The sequence below is a fragment of the Catharus ustulatus genome, chromosome 36 (genome assembly GCF_009819885.2).
Source record: "Catharus ustulatus isolate bCatUst1 chromosome 36, bCatUst1.pri.v2, whole genome shotgun sequence".
Classification (NCBI taxonomy): Eukaryota; Metazoa; Chordata; class Aves; order Passeriformes; family Turdidae; genus Catharus; species Catharus ustulatus.
In genome coordinates this window covers 962,155-984,715 of record NC_046256.1, presented here as the reverse complement: position 1 = coordinate 984,715, position 22,561 = coordinate 962,155, and the positions used below count along the sequence as shown (strand labels likewise).

At 50.3% G+C, this 22,561-nt stretch overlaps 1 protein-coding gene across 1 annotated transcript; it reads left to right on the top strand.

Moving 5' to 3' along the window:
- The first annotated feature begins 271 nt into the window (after window positions 1–271).
- On the top strand, window positions 272–20,943 carry GTF2H4 (general transcription factor IIH subunit 4). The gene is made up of 14 exons (XM_033084180.1): window positions 272–299; window positions 1,883–2,003; window positions 2,781–2,885; window positions 4,977–5,108; window positions 8,428–8,524; window positions 8,621–8,709; window positions 9,556–9,664; window positions 11,546–11,614; window positions 12,216–12,299; window positions 13,626–13,794; window positions 14,662–14,792; window positions 15,572–15,619; window positions 16,573–16,651; window positions 20,750–20,943. Exons 2-14 carry the CDS (start codon window positions 1,888–1,890, stop codon window positions 20,920–20,922), a joined length of 1,401 nt encoding a protein of 466 aa, XP_032940071.1. The 5' UTR covers window positions 272–299; window positions 1,883–1,887; the 3' UTR covers window positions 20,923–20,943.
- The last annotated feature ends 1,618 nt before the right edge of the window (window positions 20,944–22,561 follow it).

Below are 22,561 nucleotides of genomic sequence, written 5' to 3'. Positions count from 1 at the left end.
CGCCATCTTGGAAGGGGGCGGGGACACGCGACCTCGAAAAGGCCGGGAACCGCGTCACGTGATCAAGGAAATGGGCTGTGTCAACATCACGTGATAGAGGGAGAGCCGTTACTGCGTCACGTGATCAAGGAAATGCGCGTGACCGCCATCACGTGATAGGGAGAGCCGTTACGGCGTCACGTGATGGAGGAAAGGGCGGAAACAACAACATCACGTGACCGGGGAAAGGGCGGGAACGCCGCTTTGTGGGCGGGGCTTGGGCGGGAAGGGGGCGTGGCCTCGGCGGCGGCGTGGCCGGGGTGAGTTTGGGGGAAATTTGGGATTTTTGGGGGGAAAATTCGGAATTTTTGGGGGCAAAATTCGGGATTTTGGGGGTGGGAGGGGGTGAGGGGAGGGGGGGAGTGAGGGGGGTAATCAGAGGTCGGGGTTAATTGCGGTTAATTGCGGTTAATTGCGGTTAATTGGGATTTTTTGGGTAAATTTGGGGATATTTGGCGGGAAAATTCGGGATTTTGGGGGCGGGAATTGGGGTGGGGGGGTAATGAGGGGTCGGGGTTAATTGGGGTTAATTTGGGGTTTGGGTTAATTAGGGGGGTTGGGGTTAATTTGAGTTAATTGGGGGTTTGGGGTTAATTAAGGATTTTTGGTTAATTTGGGGGTTTGGGGTAATTGGAGTTAATTTGGGGGTTTGGGGTTAATTGAGTTAATTAGGTTAATTTGGGGGTTTGGGGTTAATTAAGGATTTTTGATTAATTTGGGGGTTTGGGGTTAATTGGGGGGGGGTCTGGGTTAATTTGGGGTTTGGGTTAATTAGGGGGGTTGGGGTTAATTTGGGTTAATTGGGGGTTCGGGGTTAATTAAGGTTTTTGGTTAATTTGGGGGTTTGGGGTTAATTGGGATTAATTTGGGGTTTTGGTGTTAATTAGGTTAATTAGGTTAATTTGGGGGTTTGGGGTTAATTAAGGATTTTTGGTTAATTTGGGGGTTTAGGGTTAATTGGAGTTAATTTGGGGTTTGGGGTTAATTTGGGTTAATTGAGGGTTTGGGGCTAATTAAGGATTTTTGGTTAATTTGGGGGTTTGGGGTAATTGGAGTTAATTTGGGGTTTTGGGGTTAATTAGGTTAATTTGGGGGTTTGGGGGTTAATTAAGGATTTTTGATTAATTTGGGGGTTTGGGGTAATTTGAGTTAATTGGGGAATTGGGTTTAATTAAAAATTTTTGGTTAATTTGGGGTTTGGGGTTAATTGGGTTAATTAGGTTAATTTGGGGTTTGGGGTTAATTGGGTTATTTAGGTTAATTAAGGATTTTTGGTCAATTTGGGGGTTTGGGGTAATTTGGGTTAATTGGAGGTTTGGGGTAATAGGGGTTAATTGGGGGTTTGGGGTTAATTGGGTTAATTACGTTAATTAAAGATTTTTGGTTAATTTGGGGGTTTGGGGTTAATTGGGTTATTTAGGTTAATTTGGGGATTTTTGGTTAATTGGGGGTTTGGGGTTAATTAGGTTGATTTGGGGGTTTGGGGCTAATTAAGGATTTTTGGTTAATTTGGGGGTTTGGGATAATTGGGAGATTTGTGTTAATTGGGTTAATTTGGTAAGGCAGGTGTCCCCCAGGTGTGCCCAGGTGTGTTTATTCCCCCCAGGTGTATCTCAGGTGTATCCCAGGTGTGTTTATTCCCCCCAGGTGTATCCCAGGTGTGTTTATTCCCCCCAGGTGTATCTCAGGTGTGCCCAGGTGTGTTTATTCCCCCCCAGGTGTATCTCAGGTGTGTTTATTCCCCCCCAGGTGTATCCCAGGTGTATCCCAGGTGTATCCCAGGTGTATCCCAGGTGTCTCTCAGGTGTATCCCAGGTGTATCTCAGGTGTTTATTCCCCCCAGGTGCGATGGAGCCCCGGGCTCACCTGCAGTGCAAGAACCTCCAGGAGTTCCTGCGGGGGCTCAGCCCCCAAACCCTGGACCGGCTCTACGGGCACCCGGCCACCTGCCTGGCTGTCTTCAGGTAATTAATTAACCCCTAATTAATGCTAATTAATCATTAATTAATCATTAGTGAATGATTGGCACCTGCCTGGCTGTGCTCAGGTGAGATCCCAGCCCAAAATAACCCAAAATAATCACAAATAAGCACAATAACCATTCAGAAAAATCAAAATAATTGCTAATTAACACTAATTAATGATTGATTAGCGCTAATTTATCATTAATTAATCATTAATGAATGATTGGCACCTGCCTGACCATGCTCAGGTGAGATCCCAGCCCAAAACAACCCAAAATAATTCAAAATTAACTCAAAATAATCACAAATAACCACAGTAACCATTCAGGAAAATCAAAATAATTGCTAATTAACCCTTATTGATCATTAATTAATGGTTAATTAATGATTGGCACCTGCCTGGCCGTGGTCAGGTGAGATCCCAGCCCAAAATAACCCAAAATAATTCAAAATTACCCCAAAATAATCACAAATAACCACAGGAAACCGATCAGAAAAATTGCAATAATTGCTAATTACCGCTAATGAATGATTAATTAGCGCTAATAAATCACTAATTAATCGTTAATGAATGATTGGCACCTGCCTGACCATGCTCAGGTGAGATCCCAGCCCAAAATAACCCAAAATAACCCAAAAAAATCCAAAATAATCACAAATAACCCCGGGAAACCAATCAGAAAAATTGCAATAATTGCTAATTAACGCTAATTAATGATTAATTAATGATTAATTAATGATTAGTTAATGATTAATTAATGATTAATTCCCCCCCAGGGAGCTGCCAGGGCTGGCCCAGGCCGGGATCCTCCGGATGCTTTTCCTGGAGCAGCCCCTGCCCCAGGCGGCCGTGGGGCTCTGGGTCAAGAAGGAGCACGGCAGGTGGGGCTGGGGGGGCTGGGGGGGATTTGGGGGGTCCTGGGGGGTCCTGGGGGGATTTGGGGGGGATTTGAGGGGGATTTTGGGGGTCCTGGGGGGTCCTGGGGGGGATTTGGGGGGTCCCTGAGGGGGTAATTTTGATTTTTGGGGGATGTTTTTGGGTCAAGAAGGAGCACGGCAGGTGGGGCTGGGGGCTTGGGGGGGGTTTGGGGGGTCCTGGGGGGGATTTAGGGGATTTGGGGGGGATTTGGGGGAATTTGGGGGAATTTGGGGGGTCCTGGGGAAAATTTGGGGGGGATTTGGGGGGATTTGGGGTGAATTTGAGGGAAGGTTTTGGGGGTCCTGGGGGTATTTGGGGGGTAATTTGGGGGGGATTTGGGGGAGTCCTGAGGGGATTTGAGGGGAGGTTTGGGGGTCCTGGGGGGGATTTGGGGGGGGATTTAGGAGGGATTTTGGGGGATTTGGGGGAATTTGAGGGGGATTTGGGGGTCCTGAGGGGATTTGAGGGGAGGTTTGGGGGTCCTGGGGGGAATTTGGGGGGGATTTGAGGAGTCCTGAGGGGGATTTAGGGGGGATTTGGGGGGGTCCTGGGGGGAGATTTGGGGGATTGGGGGGAATTTGGGGGGATTTGGGGGTCCTGGGTGAATTTGAGGGGAGGTTTTGGGGGTCCTGAGGGGATTTGGGAGTCCTGGGGGGGATTTGGGGAGGATTTGGGGTGGATTTTGGGGGGATTTGGGGGGATTTGGGGGGAGGTTTGGGGGTCGCAGGGGGATCTGGGGTGGATTTGAGGGGGATTTTGGGGGATTTGGGGGGGATTTGGGGGGTCCTGGGAGGATTTGGGGGGCATTTTATGGGGGGATTTGGGGGTCCTGGGGGGGATTTAGGGGAGGTTTTGTGATATTTTGAAACTGATTTTGGGGATTATTTTGTGCTGATTTTATGATATTTCTGTGCTGATTTTGCACTGATTTTTGGGATTATTTTGGGCTGATTTTGTGATGTTTTTGTGCTGATTTTGTGCTGATTTTGTCCTAATTTTGTGGATTGTTTTGTGCTGATTTTGGTCTGATTTTATGATGTTTTTGTGCTGATTTTGTGCTGATTTAATGGTAATTTTGTGCTGATTTTGGGCTGATTTTATGGTGATTTTGTGCTGATTTTGGTGACGATTTTGTGCTGATTTTTTGGATTATTTTGAGCTGATTTTGTGCTGATTTTGTGCTGATTTTGGGGATGATTTTATGATGTTTTTGGGGTGATTTTGTGCGTTTTTGGTGTTTTTTGGGGTTTATTTTGAGCTGATTCTGTGCTGATTTTGGGGATTATTTTGTGCTGATTTTATGATATTTCTGTGCTGATTTTGGGGATGATTTTTGTGCTGATTTTGGGTTTTTTTGTGCTAATTTTTTTGTGATTTTGTACTGATTGGGTGCTGGTTTTGGGGATGATTTTATGATGTTTTTGGGGTGATTTTGGGCATTTTTGGTGTTTTTGGGGTTTATTTTGAGCTGATTTGGGGGATTATTTTGTGATGATTTTATGATATTTCTGTGCTGATTTTTGGGATTATTTTGGGCTGATTTTGTGATGTTTTTGTGCTGATTTTGGTTTGATTTGGGTTTTTTTGTGCTGATTTTGGGGATGATTTTGTGATTATTTTGTTGTGATTTTGTGACAGATTTTGTGCTGATTTTGATCTGATTTTGGTCCAATTTTGAGTGTTTTTGGGGATTATTTTGTGATGATTTTATGATGATTTTGTGCTGATTTTGTGACGATTTTGGGCTGATTTGGGGGATTATTTTGAACTGATTTTGTGCTGATTTTGTCCTAATTTTGGGGATTATTTTGTGCTGATTTTGGCCTGATTTTATGATGTTTTTGTACTGATTTTGTGCTAATTTTGAGGATGATTTTGGTCTGATTTTGGGGTGATTTTGAGCGTTTTTGGTGTTTTTGGGGGTTTATTTTGAGCTGATTTGGGGCTGATTTGGGGGATTATTTTGGGCTGATTTTGTGCTGATTTTGTTGTGATTTTATGTTGATTTTATGATGTTTTTGGGGCGATTTTGAGCGTTTTTGGTGTTTTTTCAGGGAGCAGGAGCAGAGCCAGGAGGTGCTGCTGGAGCTGCGCCTGTGGCACCCCCACACCCTCCCGGGGGGGCTCCCGGGGGTCGCCCTCAACCCAAACTTCAAACAGAACCTCAGGGTGGCCCTGCTGGGGGGGTGAGGAAAAATGGGAAAAATGGGGGAAAAATTGAAAAAAAAAATGGGGGGGAAATGGGGAAAAAATGGGGAAAAAATGGGGGGAAATGGGGGAGAAATGGGAAAAAATGAGGGAAAAAATTGAAAAAAAATGGGGATAAATGGGGAAAAATGGGGGGAAAATTGAAAAAAATATAGGGGATAAATGGGGAAAAATGGGGGGGAATGGGGGAAAAGGGTTTAAAAAATGGGGAAAAATGGGGGAAAAATGAGGGGGAGAATGGGGAAAAAACGGGGGGAAAAATTGAAATAAAATGGGGATAAATAGGGAAAAATGGGGGAAAAATTGAAAAAAATATAGGGGATAAATGGGGAAAAATGGGGGGGGAAAACTGAAAAAAATATAGGGGAAAAATGGGGGGGGATAGGGGAAAAGGGATTAAAAAATGGGGAAAAATGGGGGAAAAATGAGGGGGAGAATGGGGAAAAATGGGGGGGAAATGGGGGGGAAATGGGGAAAAATTGAGAAAAAAATGGGGGGGAATGGGGAAAAATGGAGGAAAATAGAAAAAAAATGGGGGGGAAGTGGGGGAGAAATGAGAAAAAAATGGGGGGAAATTGAGAAAATTGGGGAAAAAATGGGGGGAAATGGGGGAAAAATTGAGGAAAAATTGGGGGGGAATGGGGGAAAATAGAGAAAAAAATGGGGGAAATTGAGAAAAAATGGGGGGAGAATGGAGAATAAATGGGGAAAATTTGAGGAAAAAAATGGGGTGGAATGAGGAGAAAATGGAGGAAAAATAGGGAATTAAATGGGGGAAAAATGGGGAAAAATAGGGGGGAAATGGGGAAAAAGTGGGGGGGAAATGGGGAATAAAATGGGGGAAAATGGGGGGAATTGGAGGAAAAAATGAGGGGAAAATGGAGAAAAATTGAGAAAAAAATGGGGAGGGCATGGGGAAAAATGGGAAAAAAGTCAGGGGGGAAAATTGGAGGGGAAAATCTGGGGAGGAAATGAGGAAAAAATGGGGTGAAATGGGGCAAGGCCTGAGTGGGAATTTGGGATGAACGAGCCCAAAAATTGGAATTCATGAGGGAATTTTGTCACAATTTTGGGATTTTGTGGGCCTGGTGGTTTTTGGGGTGGTTCTTGGGGTAATTTTGTCGATTTTTGTATTTTTTGTGTGTTTTTTTGGGGTGGTAAACCCCTCAGGGGCTCCGATTTTGGGGTCTCACAGGGGCAAGGCCTAGGTGGGAATTGAGGCCAAATGAGCCAAAAAATCAGAATTCATGAGAGAATTTAATCAAAATTTAGGGAATTTCATCAAAATTTTGGGATTTTGTGGGTTTGGGGGGTTTTGTGGGGTGGTTTTGGGGATTTTTTGGGATACTGATCCCCTGGGGGGCTCCGTTTTTGGGGTCTCACAGGGGCAAGGCCTAGGTGAGAATTGAGGCCTGAACGAGCCAAAAAAACAGAATTCATGAGGGAATTTAATCAAAATTTAGGGAATTTCATCAAAATTTTGGGACTTTGTGGGTCTGGGGGGTTTTGGGGGGTGGTTTTTAATGATTTTTGGGGTGCTGATCCCCTGGGGGACTCCATTTTTGGGGTCTCACAGGGGCAAGGCCTAGGTGGGAATTGAGGCCCGGATGAGCCAAAAAATCCAAATTCATGAGAGAATTTAATCAAAATTTAGGGAATTTCATCAAAATTTTGTGACTTTGTGGGTCTGGGGGGTTTTGGGGGGTGGTTTTTAATGATTTTTGGGGTGCTGATCCCCTGAGGGGCTCCGTTTTTGGGGTCCCCACAGGGGCAAGGCCTAGGTGGGAATTGAGGCCGAATAAGCCAAAAAATCAGAATTCATGAGGGAATTTAATCAAAATTTAGGGAATTTCATCAAAATTTTGGGACTTTGTGGGTCTGGTGGGTTTTGTGGGGTGGTTTTTGGGGTTTTTTGGGATACTGATCCCCTGGGGGGCTCCGTTTTTGGGGTCCCACAGGGGCAAGGCCTAGCTGGGAATTGAGGCCCGAATGAGCCAAAAAATCAGAATTCATGAGGGAATTTCATCAAAATTTAGGGAATTTCATCAAAATTTTGGGACTTTGTGGGTCTGGGGGATTTTGGGGGGTGGTTTTTAATGATTTTTGGGGTGCTGAGGTCCTGGGAGGCTCCGTTTTTGGGGTCCCACAGGGGCAAGGCCTAGGTGGGAATTGAGGCCTGAACGAGCCAAAAAATCAGAATTCATGGGGGAATTTCGTCAAAATTTAGGGAATTTCATCAAAATTTTGGGACTTTGTGGGTGTGGGGGGTTTGGGGGGTGGTTTTTAAAGATTTTTGGGGTGCTGATCCCCTGGGGGGCTCCGTTTTGGGGGTCTCACAGGGGCAAGGCCTAGCTGGGAATTGAGGCCTGAATGAACCAAAAAATCAGAATTCATGAGGGAATTTCATCAAAATTTAGGGAATTTCATCAAAATTTTGGGACTTTGTGGGTGTGGGGGGTTTTAGGGGGTGGTTTTTAAAGATTTTTGGGATGCTGATCCCCTGGGGGGCTCCAATTTTGGGGTCCCCACAGGGGCAAGGCCTAGGTGGGAATTGAGGCCTGAACGAGCCAAAAAATCCGAATTCATGAGGGAATTTCGTCAAAATTTAGGGAATTTCATCAAAATTTTGGGACTTTGTGGGTCTGGGGGGTTTTGGGGGGTGGTTTTTGGGGTTTTTTGGGGTGCTGATCCTCTGAGGGGCTCCGTTTTTGGGGTCTCACAGGAGCAAGACCTAGGTGGGAATTGAGGCCTGAACGAGCCAAAAAATCAGAATTCATGAGGAAATTTTGTCAAAATTTAGGGAATTTCATCAAAATTTTGGGACTTTGTGGGTCTGGTGGGTTTTGTGGGGTGGTTTTTGGGGTTTTTTGGGGTGCTGATCCCCTGAGGGGCTCCGTTTTTGGGGTCCCCACAGGGGCAAGGCCTAGGTGGGAATTGAGGCCGAATGAGCCAAAAAATCGGAATTCATGAGGGAATTTTGTCAAAATTTAGGGAATTCCATCAAAATTTTGGGACTTTGTGGGTCTGGGGGGTTTTGGGGGGTGGTTTTTAATGATTTTTGGGGTGCTGATCCCCTGGGGGGCTCCGTTTTTGGGGTCCCCACAGGGGCAAGGCCTAGGTGGGAATTGAGGCCTGAACGAGCCAAAAAAATCAGAATTCATGAGGGAATTTCGTCAAAATTTAGGGAATTTCATCAAAATTTTGGGACTTTGTGGGTCTGGGGGGTTTTGGGGGGTGGTTTTTAATGATTTTTGGGGTGCTGATCCCCTGGGGGGCTCCGTTTTTGGGGTCTCACAGGGGCAAGGCCTGGTCGGACGACACGGCCCCGCTAGGCCCAGACAGACACGCTCGGGACGTTCCTGCGCTGGATAAATACGCCGAGGAGCGCTGGGAGGTGAGAATTTGGGAGATTTTGGGGGGGATTTGGGATATTTTGGGGGGTTTGGGGATTTTTTTTGAAGTTGGGAGAGTTTAAATCCACATTTTTTAGGTGGTTTTGCACTTCATGGTGGGGTCCCCGAGCGCGGCCGTGAGCCAGGACCTGGCGCAGCTGCTGGTGCAGGCCGGGCTCATGAAAAGGTTTGGGAGATTTTTTTTTGGGGAAATTTTGGGGGATTTTGGGGTTTTTAGGGAGTCTTGGGGGTGATTGAGGAGAATTTTGAGGGATTTAGGGTGGATTTGAGGGATTTTGGGGAGGATTTTAGTGGTTTTGGGGAGGATTTTTGGGGGGATTTTGGGAGGGACGTCCTGGTGCAGGCCGGGCTCGTGAAGAGTTTTTTGTGGGAATTTTGGGAAATATTTTAATTATTTTGGGGATTTTGGGGTTTTTAGAGAGTCTTGGGGGTGATTGAGGAGAATTTTGAGGGATTTAGGGAGGATTTGAGGGATTTTGGGGAGGACTTTTGGGGGGATTTTGGGAGGGACGTCCTGGTGCAGGCCGGGCTCATGAAGAGTTTTTTGGTGTAATTTTGGGGGGATTTTGGGGGTAATTTGGGAATAATTTTGAGGAATTTGGGGGGATTTGAGAAGATTTGGGGGATTTGAAGGATTTTGGGGGGATTTGAAGGATTTTGGGGGGATTTGAAGGATTTTGGGGGATTTTTGGGAGGATTTTAAAGGGATTTTTGACCCTGGAACAGCTGCTGGTGCAGGCCGGGTTCATGAAGAAATTTGGGGGAATTTTGGGGGGATTTTGGAAAATTTGGGGTTCTGGAGATGATTTTGGGATCCTTAAGGAGATTTTGGGGATCCTTAAGGAGATTTTGGGGTGATTTGGGAAGATTTGGGGGAGATTTTGGGGAGGAATTTGAGGTTTTACTGAGTCAACCTGGTGACTCCTAGGGAAAATTTGGGGGGAAATTTGGGGGTCAATCCCCAAAATTTGGGGTTTTCTGATCCCCCCTCCCCAAATTTTGGGGTTTCCAGCGAGGGGGGGGAGCCCCCCTGCATCACCTCAGCCGGGTTCCAATTCCTGCTGCTCGACACCCCAGCCCAGCTCTGGTTCTTCATCCTTCAATATCTGCGAGGAGCCGAGGTCAGGGGGCCCAAAAAATCCCAAAAAAATCCCAAAAAATCCAAAATACCCAAAATCTGAATGGGGGGAATCCTTAAAATCCCCTAAAATTTATGAACACCCCAAAAAAATCCCAAAAAAATCCCAAAAAAATCCCAAAAAAATCCCAAAAAAATCCCAAAAAACCCAAAAATCTGAATGGGGGAAATCCCTAAAATCCGCTAAAATTTATGAACACCCAAAAAAAATCCCAAAAAAATCCCAAAAAAATCCCAAAAAAAACCAAAAATCTGGGTGGGGGAAGCCCTAAAATCCCCTAAAATTTATGAACACCCAAAAAAAAAACCCAAAAAACCCAAAAAAACCCAAAAATACCCAAAATCTGAATGGGGGGAGTCCTTAAAACCCCCTAAAATTTATGAATACCCCAAAAAAACCCCAAAAACCCCAAAATCTGAATGGGAGAAATCCCTAAAACCACCTAAAATTTATGAACACACCAAAAAAATCCCAAAAAAACCAAAAATCTGGGTGGGGGAAGCCCTAACATCCCCTAAAATTTATGAACACCCTAAAAAACCCAAAAAAAACTGCAAAAAAACCCCAAAATCTGAATGAGGGGAATCCTTAAAACCCCTAAAATTTATGAACACCCGAAAAAAACCAAAATTTGAATGGAGGGAAGCCCTAAAATCCCCTAAAATTTATGAACTCCCCAAAAAAAACCCAAAAAAAACCCAAAAATCTGGGTGGGGGAAGCCCAAAAACCACCTAAAATTTATGAACACCCTAAAAAAACCAAAATTTGAATGGAGGGAATCCCTAAAACCTCCTAAAAATTTATAAAAACCCCAAAATCTGAATGGGGGGAATCCCCAAAACCCCCTAAAATTTATGAACACCCCAAAAAAAACCCCAAAAACCTCAAAATCTGAATGGGGGGAATCCTTAAAACCCCCTAAAATTTATGAACACCCTAAAAAACCCCAAAAAACCCAAAATCCTCAAAATCTGAATGGGGGGAATCCCTAAAACCCCTAAAATTTATGAACACCCCAAAAAAATCCCAAAAAAATCCCAAAAATTCCCAAAAAAATCCCAAAAAAACCAAAAATCTGGGTGGGGGAAGCCCTAACATCCCCTAAAATTTATGAACACCCCAAAAAAACCCCCAAAAAACCCAAAAAAACCCAAAAATCCCCAAAATCTGAATAGGGAGAATCCTTAAAACCCCCTAAAATTTATGAACACCCCCAAAATACCCCAAAAACCCCAAAATCTGAATGGGGGGAATCCCTAAAACCACCTAAAATTTATGAACACCCCAAAAAAATCCAAAAAAACCCAAAAATCTGGGTGGGGGAAGCCCTAACATCCCCTAAAATTTATGAACACCCCAAAAAAACCCAAAAAAAACCCCAAAAAACCCAAAAAAACCCAAAAATCCCCAAAATCTGAATGGGGAGAATCCTTAAAACCCCCTAAAATTTATGAATACCCCAAAAAAACCCCAAAAACCCCAAAATCTGAATGGGGGGAATCCATAAAACCCCTAAAATTTATGAACACCCCCAAAAAACCCAAAAAATCCAAAATTCACCTCAAAAACACCCCAAAATTTGGGGGGAAATCCCAAAATTTGGGGGGAAATCCCAAAATTTTGAGGGTTCCCAAAATTTGGGGGAGGGGTCCCCAAAAAATCTGAAGGAATTTCCTAAAACCAGGAAGGATTTTTAAAATTTTTTCCCCAAAATTTGATTTTTTTTCCTCAAAATTTGAATTTTTTTCCCAATTTTGAGGCTTTTTCCCCCAATTTTGAGGCTCCCAAATTTTTGGGGGGGGTCCCAAAATTTCCCAAAAAATTCGGGACCCCCCAAAAATTCCCCAAAATTCCCTCCCCAGGCTCGGGGGATGGACCTGGTGGAGATTTTGTCCTTCCTGTTCCAGCTGAGCTTCTCCACACTGGGAAAGGTGGGACTGGGATGGACTGGGAGGGAACTGGGAGGGGACTGGGAGGGACTGGGAGGGACTGGGAGGGACTGGGAGAGACTGGGAGGGGACTGGGAGGGACTGGGAGGGACTGGGAGGGACTGGGAGAGACTGGGAGGGAACTGGGAGGGACTGGGATGGACTGGGATGGACTGGGAGGGACTGGGAGGGACTGGGATCAACTGGGAGGGGACTGGGAGGGACTGGGATGGAACTGGGAGAGATTGGTCTGTACTGGTTTGTACTGGTCCATACTGGTCTGAACTGGTCTATACTGGTCCATACTGGTCCGTACTGGTCCATACTGGTCTGTACTGGTCCATACTGGTCTGTACTGGTTTGCATTGGTCTGTACTGGTCTGTACTGGTTTGCATTGGTCTGTACTGGTCTGTACTGGTTTATACTGGTCCATACTGGTCCATACTGGTCCGTACTGGTCCATACTGGTCCATACTGGTTTATACTGGTCCGTACTGGTCCATACCGGTCCGTACTGGTCCATACCGGTCCGTACTGGTCCATACCGGTCCGTACTGGTCCATACTGGTTTATACTGGTCCATACTGGTCCGTACTGGTGCAGGATTACTCGGTGGAGGGGATGAGCGAGTCCCTGCTGACGTTCCTGCAGCACCTGAGAGAGTTCGGACTGGTGTTCCAGAGGAAGGTGAACTGGGAGCACTGGGAGCACTGGGAGGGGACACTGGGGACACTGGGGGCACTGGGAGCACTGGGAGGGGACACTGGGGACACTGGGGACACTGGGAGGGGACACTGGGGACACTGGGAGGGGACACTGGGGACACTGGGGGCACTGGGAGCACTGGGAGCACTGGGAGGGGACACTGGGGACACTGGGAGCACTGGGGGCACTGGGAGGGGACACTGGGGACACTGGGAGCACTGGGAGCACTGGGAGGGGACACTGGGAGGGGACACTGGGGACACTGGGAGCACTGGGAGCACTGGGAGGGGACACTGGGAGGGGACACTGGGGACACTGGGAGGGGACACTGGGAGGGGACACTGGGGACACTGGGAGCACTGGGAGGGGACACTGGGAGCACTGGAAGCACTGGGAGGGGACACTGGGAGGGGACACTGGGGACACTGGGAGGGGACACTGGGGACACTGGTGACACTTTGGTGACACTTCAGTGGCACTGGTGACATTGGTGACACTCTGGTGACACTGATGACATTGATGACACCTTGGTGAGTCTGGTGACACCTTGATGACACTGGTGACATTGATGTTACTGTGATGACATTGATGACACTTTGATGATGTTGATGACACCTTGGTGACACTGGTGACACTGGTGACATTGATGACACCTTGGTGACATTGATGACTCTGGTGACACTGATGCCACTCTGCTGACGCTGGTGATACTGGTGACACCTTGATGACACTGGTGACACCTTGATTATCTTGGTGACATTTTGATGACACTTTGATGACACTTTGATGGCACCTTGGTGACACTGGTGACACTGATGACACTTTCATGACACTGGTGACACTGGTGACACCTTGATGACACTTTGATGACATTGATGACGCCTTGGTGACACCTGGGTGACATTGATGGCACCTTGGTGACACTGCTGACACTGGTGACACCTTGGTGACCTTGGTGACACTCTGGTGACATTGATGACGCCTTGGTGACACCGGTGACACTGGTGACACTGCTGACACTTTGATGACATCTTGGTGACACTGATGACATTGGTCACACCTTGGTGACATTGATGACTCTGGTGACACTGATGCCACACTGGTGACACTCTGCTGACGCTGGTGACACTGGTGACAGCTTGATGACACATGGATGACACTGCTGACACACTGATGACATTGATGACACCTTGGTGACACTGATGACATTGATGACACTGATGTCACTCTGATGACATTGATGACACTTTGATGACATTGATGACACCTTGGTGACACTGGTGACACTGGTGTCCCCTCTGTCCCCAGAGGAAGTCACGCCGGTTCTACCCCACCCGCCTGGCCATCGCGCTGGCCTCGGGGACATCGGGGACGCCCTTGGGGACATCCCTGGGGACACTGGGGACGTTGGGGACAGAGCCCGACGGGCACGGCTTCGTCCTGGTGGAGACCAACTACCGGATCTACGCCTACACAGGTGGCACTTGGGGACACTGGGGACACAGGGGACAGTGGGGACAGTGGGGACATTGGGGACAGTGGGGACAGCGGTGCTACTTGGGGACACTGGTGGCACTTGGGGACAACGGGGGACATGGGGACAGTGGGGACAATGGGCACAGTGGTGGCACTTGTCCCCAATGTTCCCAAATCCATCCTAGTGTCCTCGTGTCCCCAATGTCCCCAATGTCCCCAATGTCCCCAAATGTCCCCAAATCCCCAATGTCCCCAATGTCCCCGATGTCCCCAATCCCCTCAATGTCCCCACTGTCCCCAATGTGCCCTCAATGTCCCCACTGTCCCCAATGTCCCCAATGTCCCCAAATGTCCCCTCAGTGTCCCCAAATGTCTCCAAATCCCCAATGTCCCCAATGTCCCCTCACTGTCCCCAATGTCCCCAATGCCCCCAATGTCCCCAATGTCCCCACTGTCCCCTCAGTGTCCCCAATGTCCCCAATCCCCAAATGTCCCCAATGTCCCGCCAAATGTCCCCAATGTCCCCAATGTCCTCAGTGTCCCAAATGTCCCCAATCCCCTGTGATGTCCCCACTGTCCCCTCAGTGTCCCCAATGTCCCCAATGTCCCCAATGTCCTCAGTGTCCCCACTGTCCCCAGACTCGGAGCTGCAGGTCGCTCTCATCGCTCTCTTCTCCGAGCTCCTCTATGGCTCCCAATGTCCCCAAATGTCCCCAAATCCCCAATCCCCCAATGTCCCCAGTGCCACCCCAATGTCTCCAGTGTCCCCTCAGTGTCCCCAATGTCCCCAATGTCCCCAATGTCCCCAATGTCCCCTCAGTGTCCCCAATGTCCCCTCAGTGTCCCCAATGTCCCCAAATGTCCCCAGACTCGGAGCTGCAGGTCGCTCTCATCGCTCTCTTCTCCGAGCTCCTCTATCGCTTCCCCAACCTGGTGGTGGCACAGGTGACAAGGGACAGCGTGCAGGCGGCCATTGCTAATGGCATCACAGCTGACCAGGTGACACTGGGGACATTGGGGACATTGGGGACACTGAGGGGACATTGGGGACACACAGGTGACAAGGGACAGCGTGCAGGCGGCCATCGCCAACGGCATCACGGCTGACCAGGTGACACTGGGGACACTGGGGACACTGGGGGACATTGGGGATTTGGGGACATTGGGGACACTGGGGGGACATTGGGGACATTGGGGACATTGGGGACACTGAGGGGACATTGGGGACATTGAGGGGACATTGGGGACTCTGAGAGGACATTGGGGACTCTGGGGACATTGGGGACGCTGAGGGGACATTGGGGACATTTGGGGATTTGGGGACATTGGGGGATTGGGGACATTGGGGACATTTGGGGACATTGGGGACATTGGGGACATTGGGGTGGCACTGGGGACATTGGGGACAGTGGGGACACTGAGGGGACATTGGGGACATTGGGGTGGCACTGGGGACATTGGAGACATTGGGGACACTGAGGGGACATTGGGGACATTCAGGGGATTGGGGACATTTGGGACATTGGGGACACAGAGGAGACATTGGGGACAGTGAGGACATTGGGGACACTGGGGACATTGAGGGGACATTGGGGACATTGGGGACATTGGGAACATTGAGGGGACATTGGGGACATTGGGGACATTCAGGACGTTGGGGACATTAGTGACACTGGGATTTGGGACACTGGGGACACTGAGGGTGGCAGTGGGGACACTGGGGGGTGTCACTGGTGGCACTTGGTGACATTTGGTGACACCGCTGTCACCCCCCCCAGATCATTCACTTCCTGCGCACGCGCGCCCACCCCGTGATGGCCAAACAGGTGAGACCCAAAATGTCCCCAAATGTCCCCAAAATGTCCCCAAATGTCCCCAATGTCCCCAATACCTCAATACCTCAATGTCCCCAATGTCCCCTCAGTGTCCCCATTGTCCCCAATGTCCCCACTGTCCCCAATCCCCCAAATGTCCCCAATCCCCCAATGTCCCCAATGTCCCCAATGTCCCCAATCCCCTCAGTGTCCCCTCAATGTCCCCAATGTCCCCAATCCCCCCAGTGTCCCCTCTGTCCCCTCAGTCTCCCCCATGTCCCCAATGTCCCCCAATGTCCCCAATGTCCCCAAATGTCCCCAAATCCCCTCAATGTCCCCCCAATCCCCCCAAATGTCCCCAGTGTCCCCAATATCCCCTCAATGTCCCCAATCCCCCCCAATGTCCCCAATCCTCTCCAATGTCCCCAAAGTCCCCAATGTCCTCAATACCTCAATGTCCCCAATGTCCCAAATGTCCCCAATGTCCCCAATCCCCCTCAAATGTCCCCAATGTCCCCAATCCCCTCACTGTCCCCAAATGTCCCCAATGTCCCCAAATGTCCCCAATGTCCCCAGTGTCCCCAATCCCCCCAGTGTCCCCAATGTCCCCTCAGTGTCCCCAATCCCCTGGATGTCCCCAATCCCCCCAAATGTCCCCAATCCCCCTCAATGTCCCCAATGCCCCCAATGTCCCCAATGTCCTCAATGTCCCCAAATGTCCCCAATCCCCCTCAATGTCCCCCCAATCCCCCCAAATGTCCCCAGTGTCCCCAATATCCCCTCAATGTCCCCTCAATGTCCCCAATGTCCCCAATGTCCTCAATGTCCCCAGTGTCCCCAATGTCCCCAATGTCCCCTCAGTGTCCCCAATCCCCTGGATGTCCCCAATCCCCCCCAATGTCCCCAATCCCCCCAATGTCCCCTCAGTGTCCCCCAATGTCCCCAAATGTCCCCTGTGTCCCCAGACCCCGGTGCTGCCCCCGACCGTCACCGATCAGATCCGGCTCTGGGAGCTCGAGCGGGACCGGCTGCGCTTCTCCGACGGTGAGGCCACCAAATGTCCCCAAATGTCCCCAAGGTGCCACCAGGGTGTCGCCAAAGTGTCACCAGAGTGTCACCAAGGTGTCCTGAAAGTGTCATCAAGGTGTCACCAAGGTGTGACCAGGGTGTCACCAAGGTGTCAGCAAAGTGTCCTGAAAGTGTCATCAATGTGTCACCAAAGTGTCCCCAAATGTCCCCAAGGTGCCACCAGGGTGTCATCACAGTGTCACCAGAGTGTCACCAAGGTGTCACCAAGGTGTCATCAAAGTGTCACCAGAGTGTCACCAAGATGTCACCAAGGTGTCCCCAAAATGTCCTGAAAGTGTTGTCAAATTGTCACGGAAGTGTCACCAAAGTGTCACCAAGATGTCCCCAAAATGTCACCAAGGTGTCCTGAAAGTGTCACCAAAGTGCCATCAAGGTGACCCCCAGGTGTCCCCAGAATGTCACCAAGGTGTCCTGAAAGTGTCATCAAGATGTCACCAAGATGTCACCAAGGTGTCCCCAAAATGTCCTGAAAGTGTCGTCAAATTGTCACGGAAGTGTCACCAAGATGTCACCAAGGTGTCACCAAATTGTCACCAAGGTGTGACCAAAGTGTCCCGAGTGTCACCAAGATGTCACCAAAGTGTCCTGAAAGTGTCACCAAAGTGTCACCAAGGTGTCACCAAAGTGTCTCTAAAATCTCCCCAAAGTGTCACCAAAGTGCCACCAAGGTGTCCCCAGGTGTCCCCAGCTGACCCCTAGGTGTCCCCAAGTGACTCCCAGGTGAGCCCAGGTGACTCTATCTGACCTCAGATGACCCCAGGTGACCCTCAGATGACCTTAGATGACCCCAACCGACCCCCAGATGTCCCCAGGTGACCTTAAATGACCCCCAGGTGTTTCCAGGTGACTCTACCTGACTCCCAGGTGACCCCAGGTGAGCTCCAGGTGTCCCTGGGTGTCCCCAGGTGACTCCCGGGTGACCTCCAGGTGTCCTCAGGTGACCTTAAATGAACCCAGGTGAACTTAGATGACCCCTGGTGACTCCTAGGTGACCTTAAATGACCCTCAGATGTCATTAGATGACCCCAGGTGACCCCAGGTGACCCCAGGTGTGACCCCAGGTGTGTCCCCCCCCCAGGTGTGCTGTACAACCAGTTCCTGTCCCAGGTGGATTTCGAGGTGCTGGGGCTGTCCCCATCCCTGGGTGACCCCAGCTGACCCCTAGGTGACCCCAGGTGACCCTACCTGACCCACAGGTGTCCCCAGGTGACCTTAAATGACCTTAGATGACCCCAGCTGACCCCCAGGTGACTTTAGATGATCCCAGGTGACTCCCAGGTGTTCTTGGATGACCCCAGGTGACCCTCAGATGACCTTAAATGACCCCAGCCGATCCCCAGATGTCCCCAGGTGACCTTAAATGACCCCCAGGTGTTTCCAGGTGACTCTACCTGACTCCCAGGTGACTCCCAGGTGAGCTCCAGGTGTCCCTGGGTGTCCCCAGGTGACTCCCGGGTGACCTCCAGGTGTCCTCAGGTGACCTTAAATGACCCCTGGTGACTCCTAGGTGACCTTAAATGACCCTCAGATGTCATTAGATGACCCCAGGTGACCCCAGGTGTGTCCCCCCCCCCCCAGGTGTGCTGTACAACCAGTTCCTGTCCCAGGTGGATTTCGAGGTGCTGGGGCTGTCCCCATCCCTGGGTGACCCCAGCTGACCCCTGGTGACCCCAGCTGACCCCAGCTGACCCCAGGTGTGACCCCAGGTGACTCTACCTGACCCACAGGTGTCCCCAGGTGACCTTAAATGACCTTAGATGACCCCAGCTGACCCCCAGGTGACTTTAGATGATCCCAGGTGACTCCCAGGTGACCTTAGATGATCCCAGGTGACTCCCAGGTGACCTTAGATGATCCCAGGTGTCCCTAGGTGACTCTAGATGACCCCCAGGTGACTTCCAGGTGTCCCCAGGTGAGCTCCAGGTGTCCTCAGGTGCCCCCAGGTGACCTTAGATGACCCCAGGTGACCCCTAGGTGACTTTAGATGACCCCAGCTGACCCCTAGGTGACCCCAGCTGACCCCAGGTGACCCCAGCTGACCCCAGCTTACCCCTAGGTGACCCCAGGTGTGACCCCAGGTGTGTCCCCTCCCCAGGTGTGCTGTACAACCAGTTCCTGTCCCAGGTGGATTTCGAGGTGCTGGGGCTGTCCCCATCCCTGGGTGACCCCAGCTGACCCCTAGGTGACCCCAGGTGACCCCAGGTGTGACCCCAGGTGACTCTACCTGACCACCAGGTGTCCCCAGGTGACCTTAAATGACCTTAGATGACCCCAGCTGACCCCCAGGTGTCCCCAGGTGACCTCCAAGTGTCCTCAGGTGACCTTAGATGACCCCAGCTGACCCCTAGGTGACCTTAGATGATCCCAGGTGTCCCTAGGTGACTCTAGATGACCCCCAGGTGACTTCCAGGTGTCCCCAGGTGAGCTCCAGGTGTCCTCAGGTGCCCCCAGGTGACCCTCAAGTGACCTTAGATGACCCCAGGTGACCCCTAGGTGACTTTAGATGACCCCAGCTGACCCCAGGTGACCCCAGCTGACCCCAGGTGACCCCAGGTGTGTCCCCCGCCCAGGTGTGCTGTACAACCAGTTCCTGTCCCAGGTGGATTTCGAGGTGCTGGGGCTGTCCCCATCCCTGGGTGACCCCAGCTGACCCCTGGGTGACCCCAGCTGACCCCTAGGTGACCCCAGGCGTGACCCCAGCTGACCCCTGGGTGACCCTACCTGACCCACAGGTGTCCCCAGGTGACCTTAAATGACCTTAGATGACCTCAGCTGACCCCCAGGTGTCCCCAGGTGACCTCCAAGTGTCCTCAGGTGACCTTAGATGACCCCAGCTGACCCCCAGGTGACTCCCAGGTGTTCTCAGATGACCTTAGATGACCCCAGCTGACCCCCAGGTGTCCCCAGGTGTCCTCAGGTGATTCCCAGGTGACTTGAGGTGACCTTAAGTGACCTTAGATGACCCCCAGCTGACCCCTAGGTGACCCCAGGTGACTACCTGACCCCCAGGTGCGCTCCAGGTGTCCTCAGGTGCCCCTAGGTGACCTTAGATGACCCCAGGTGACTCCCAGGTGTCCCCAGGTGACCTTAAATGACCCCCAGGTGTTTCCAGGTGACTCTACCTGACTCCCAGGTGACCCCAGGTGAGCTCCAGGTGTCCCTGGGTGTCCCCAGGTGACTCCCAGGTGACCTCCAGGTGTCCTCAGGTGACCTTAAATGACCCTAGGTGAGCTTAGATGACCCCTGGTGACTCCTAGGTGACCTTAAATGACCCTCAGATGTCATTAGATGACCCCAGCTGACCCCAGGTGACCCCTAGGTGTGACCCCAGGTGTGACCCCAGGTGTGTCCCCTCCCCAGGTGTGCTGTACAACCAGTTCCTGTCCCAGGTGGATTTCGAGGTGCTGGGGCTGTCCCCATCCCTGGGTGACCCCAGCTGACCCCAGGTGACCCCAGCTGACCTTAGATGACCCCTAGGTGACCCCTAGGTGACCCCAGGTGTGTCCCCTCCCCCCCAGGTGTGCTGTACAACCAGTTCCTGTCCCAGGTGGATTTCGAGGTGCTGGGGCTGTCCCCATCCCTGGGTGACCCCAGCTGACCCTACCTGACCCCAGCTGACCTTAGATGACCCCTAGGTGACCTTAGATGATCCCAGGTGTCCCCAGGTGACTCTAGATGACCCCCAGGTGACTCCCAGGTGTCTTCAGGTGACCTTAAATGACCTTAGATGACCCCTAGGTGACCCTGGGTGACTCTACCTGACCCCCAGGTGTCCCCAGGTGAGCTCCAGGTGTCCTCAGGTGCCCCTAGGTGACCTTAGATGACACCAGGTGACTCCCAGGTGTCCCCAGGTGACCTTAAATGACCCCAGGTGACTCTACCTGACCCCAGGTGTGTCCCCAGCTGACCCCAGGTGTCCTCAGGTGACTCCAGCCGATCCCCAGTTGCCCCCAGGTGACCTTAGATGATCCCAGGTGACTCCCAGGTGACCTTAGATGACCCCAGGTGACCCCTAGGTGTCCCCAGGTGACCCCAGGTGTGTCCCCTCCCCAGGTGTGCTGTACAACCAGTTCCTGTCCCAGGTGGATTTCGAGGTGCTGCGGGACCACGCGCGGGCGCTGGGCGTTCTGGTGTTCGAGAATCCCGCGCGGCGCCTGATGGTCGTCACCCCCGCGGGGCACCCCGACGTCAAACGCTTCTGGAAGAGGCAGAAACACAACGGATGAGACACAAAAATCCCGAAATCCCAAAAATCTGGAGTTTGGGACTGCAAAAATGCCGAAATTCCAGAGTTTGGGAACCCAAAAATGTAAAAATCCTGGAGTTTGGGAGTGCGAAAATCCCGACATCACAGACTTTGGGACTGCAAAAACCCCAAAATTGGGGAGTTTGGGAGTGCAAAAACCACAAAATCTCAAAAATGCAGGAGTCTGGGAACCCAAAAACCCCCAAAATTCCGGAATTCTGGAATTTGGGAGCCCAAACCCCCCAAAATTCGTGACCCCCGCGGGGCACCCCGACGTCAAACGCTTCTGGAAGAGGCAGAAACACAACGGATGAGACACAAAAAACCCAAAATCACAAAAATTCTGGAGTTTGGGAACCCCAAAATCCTGAAATTCCGGAGTTTGGGAACCCAAAAATGCAAAAATTCTGGAGTTTGGGAGTGCAAAAACCCCGAAATTCGTGACCCCTGCGGGGCACCCCGACGTCAAACGCTTCTGGAAGAGGCAGAAACACAACGGCAGAGACACAAAAAACCCAAAATCCAAAAAAATGTGGAGTTTGGGAGTGCAAAAACCCCGAAATCACAGACTTTGGGACTGCAAAAACCCCAAAATTGGGGAGTTTGGGAGTGCAAAAACCTCAAAATCCCAAAAATTCAGGAGTTTGGGAACCCAAAAACCCCGAAATCCCAAAGATCCTGGAGTCTGGGAGCCCAAAAACATCAAAATTGGGGAGTTTGGGAGTGCAAAAACCTCAAAATCCCAAAAATTCTGGAGTCTGGGAACCCAAAAACATCAAAATTGGGGAGTTTGGGAGTGCAAAAACCCTGAAATCCAAAAAATTCAGGACTCTGGTAACCCAAAACCCCCCAAAATCCCAGAATTCTGGAGTATGGGAACCCAAAAACACCAAAATCCCAAAAATTCTGGGGGCTGGGAGCCTGAAATCCCAAAAATCCCGGAGTTTGGGAGTGCAAAAACCCCAAAATCTGGGAGTTAGGGACTGCAAAAACCCCAAAATCCCGAAAATTCTGGAGTCTGGGAACCCAAAACTCCCAAAATTCTGGAGTTTCTGAACCCAAAATCCCAAATATTCTGGGGTCTGGGAGCCTGAAATCCTGAAAATCTGGAGTTTGGGAGCCCAAAAACCCCGAAATTCTGGACTTTGGGACTGCAAAAAACCCAAAATTGGGGAGTTTGGGAGTGCAAAAACCTCAAAATCCCAAAAATTCTGGAGTTTGGGAACCCAAAAACCTCGAAATCCCAAAACTTTTGGGGTCTGGGAGCTCAAAAACACCGAAATCCCAAAAATCCAAAAAAATCCCAAAAGTCCTGGAGTCTGGGAGCCCAAAACTCCCAAAATTCTGGAGTTTGGGAACCCAAAATCCCAAAAATTCTGGGGTCTGGGAGCCTGAAATCCCAAAAATCTGGAGTTTGGGAACCCAAAAACATCAAAATTGGGGAGTTTGGGAGTGCAAAAACCCTGAAATCCAAAAAATTCAGGACTGGTAACCCAAAAACCCCCAAAATCCCGGCATTCTGGAGTTTGGGAACCCAAAAACACCAAAATCCCAAAAATTCTGGGGGCTGGGAGCCTGAAATCTCAAAATTCTGGACTTTGGGACTGCAAAAACCCCAA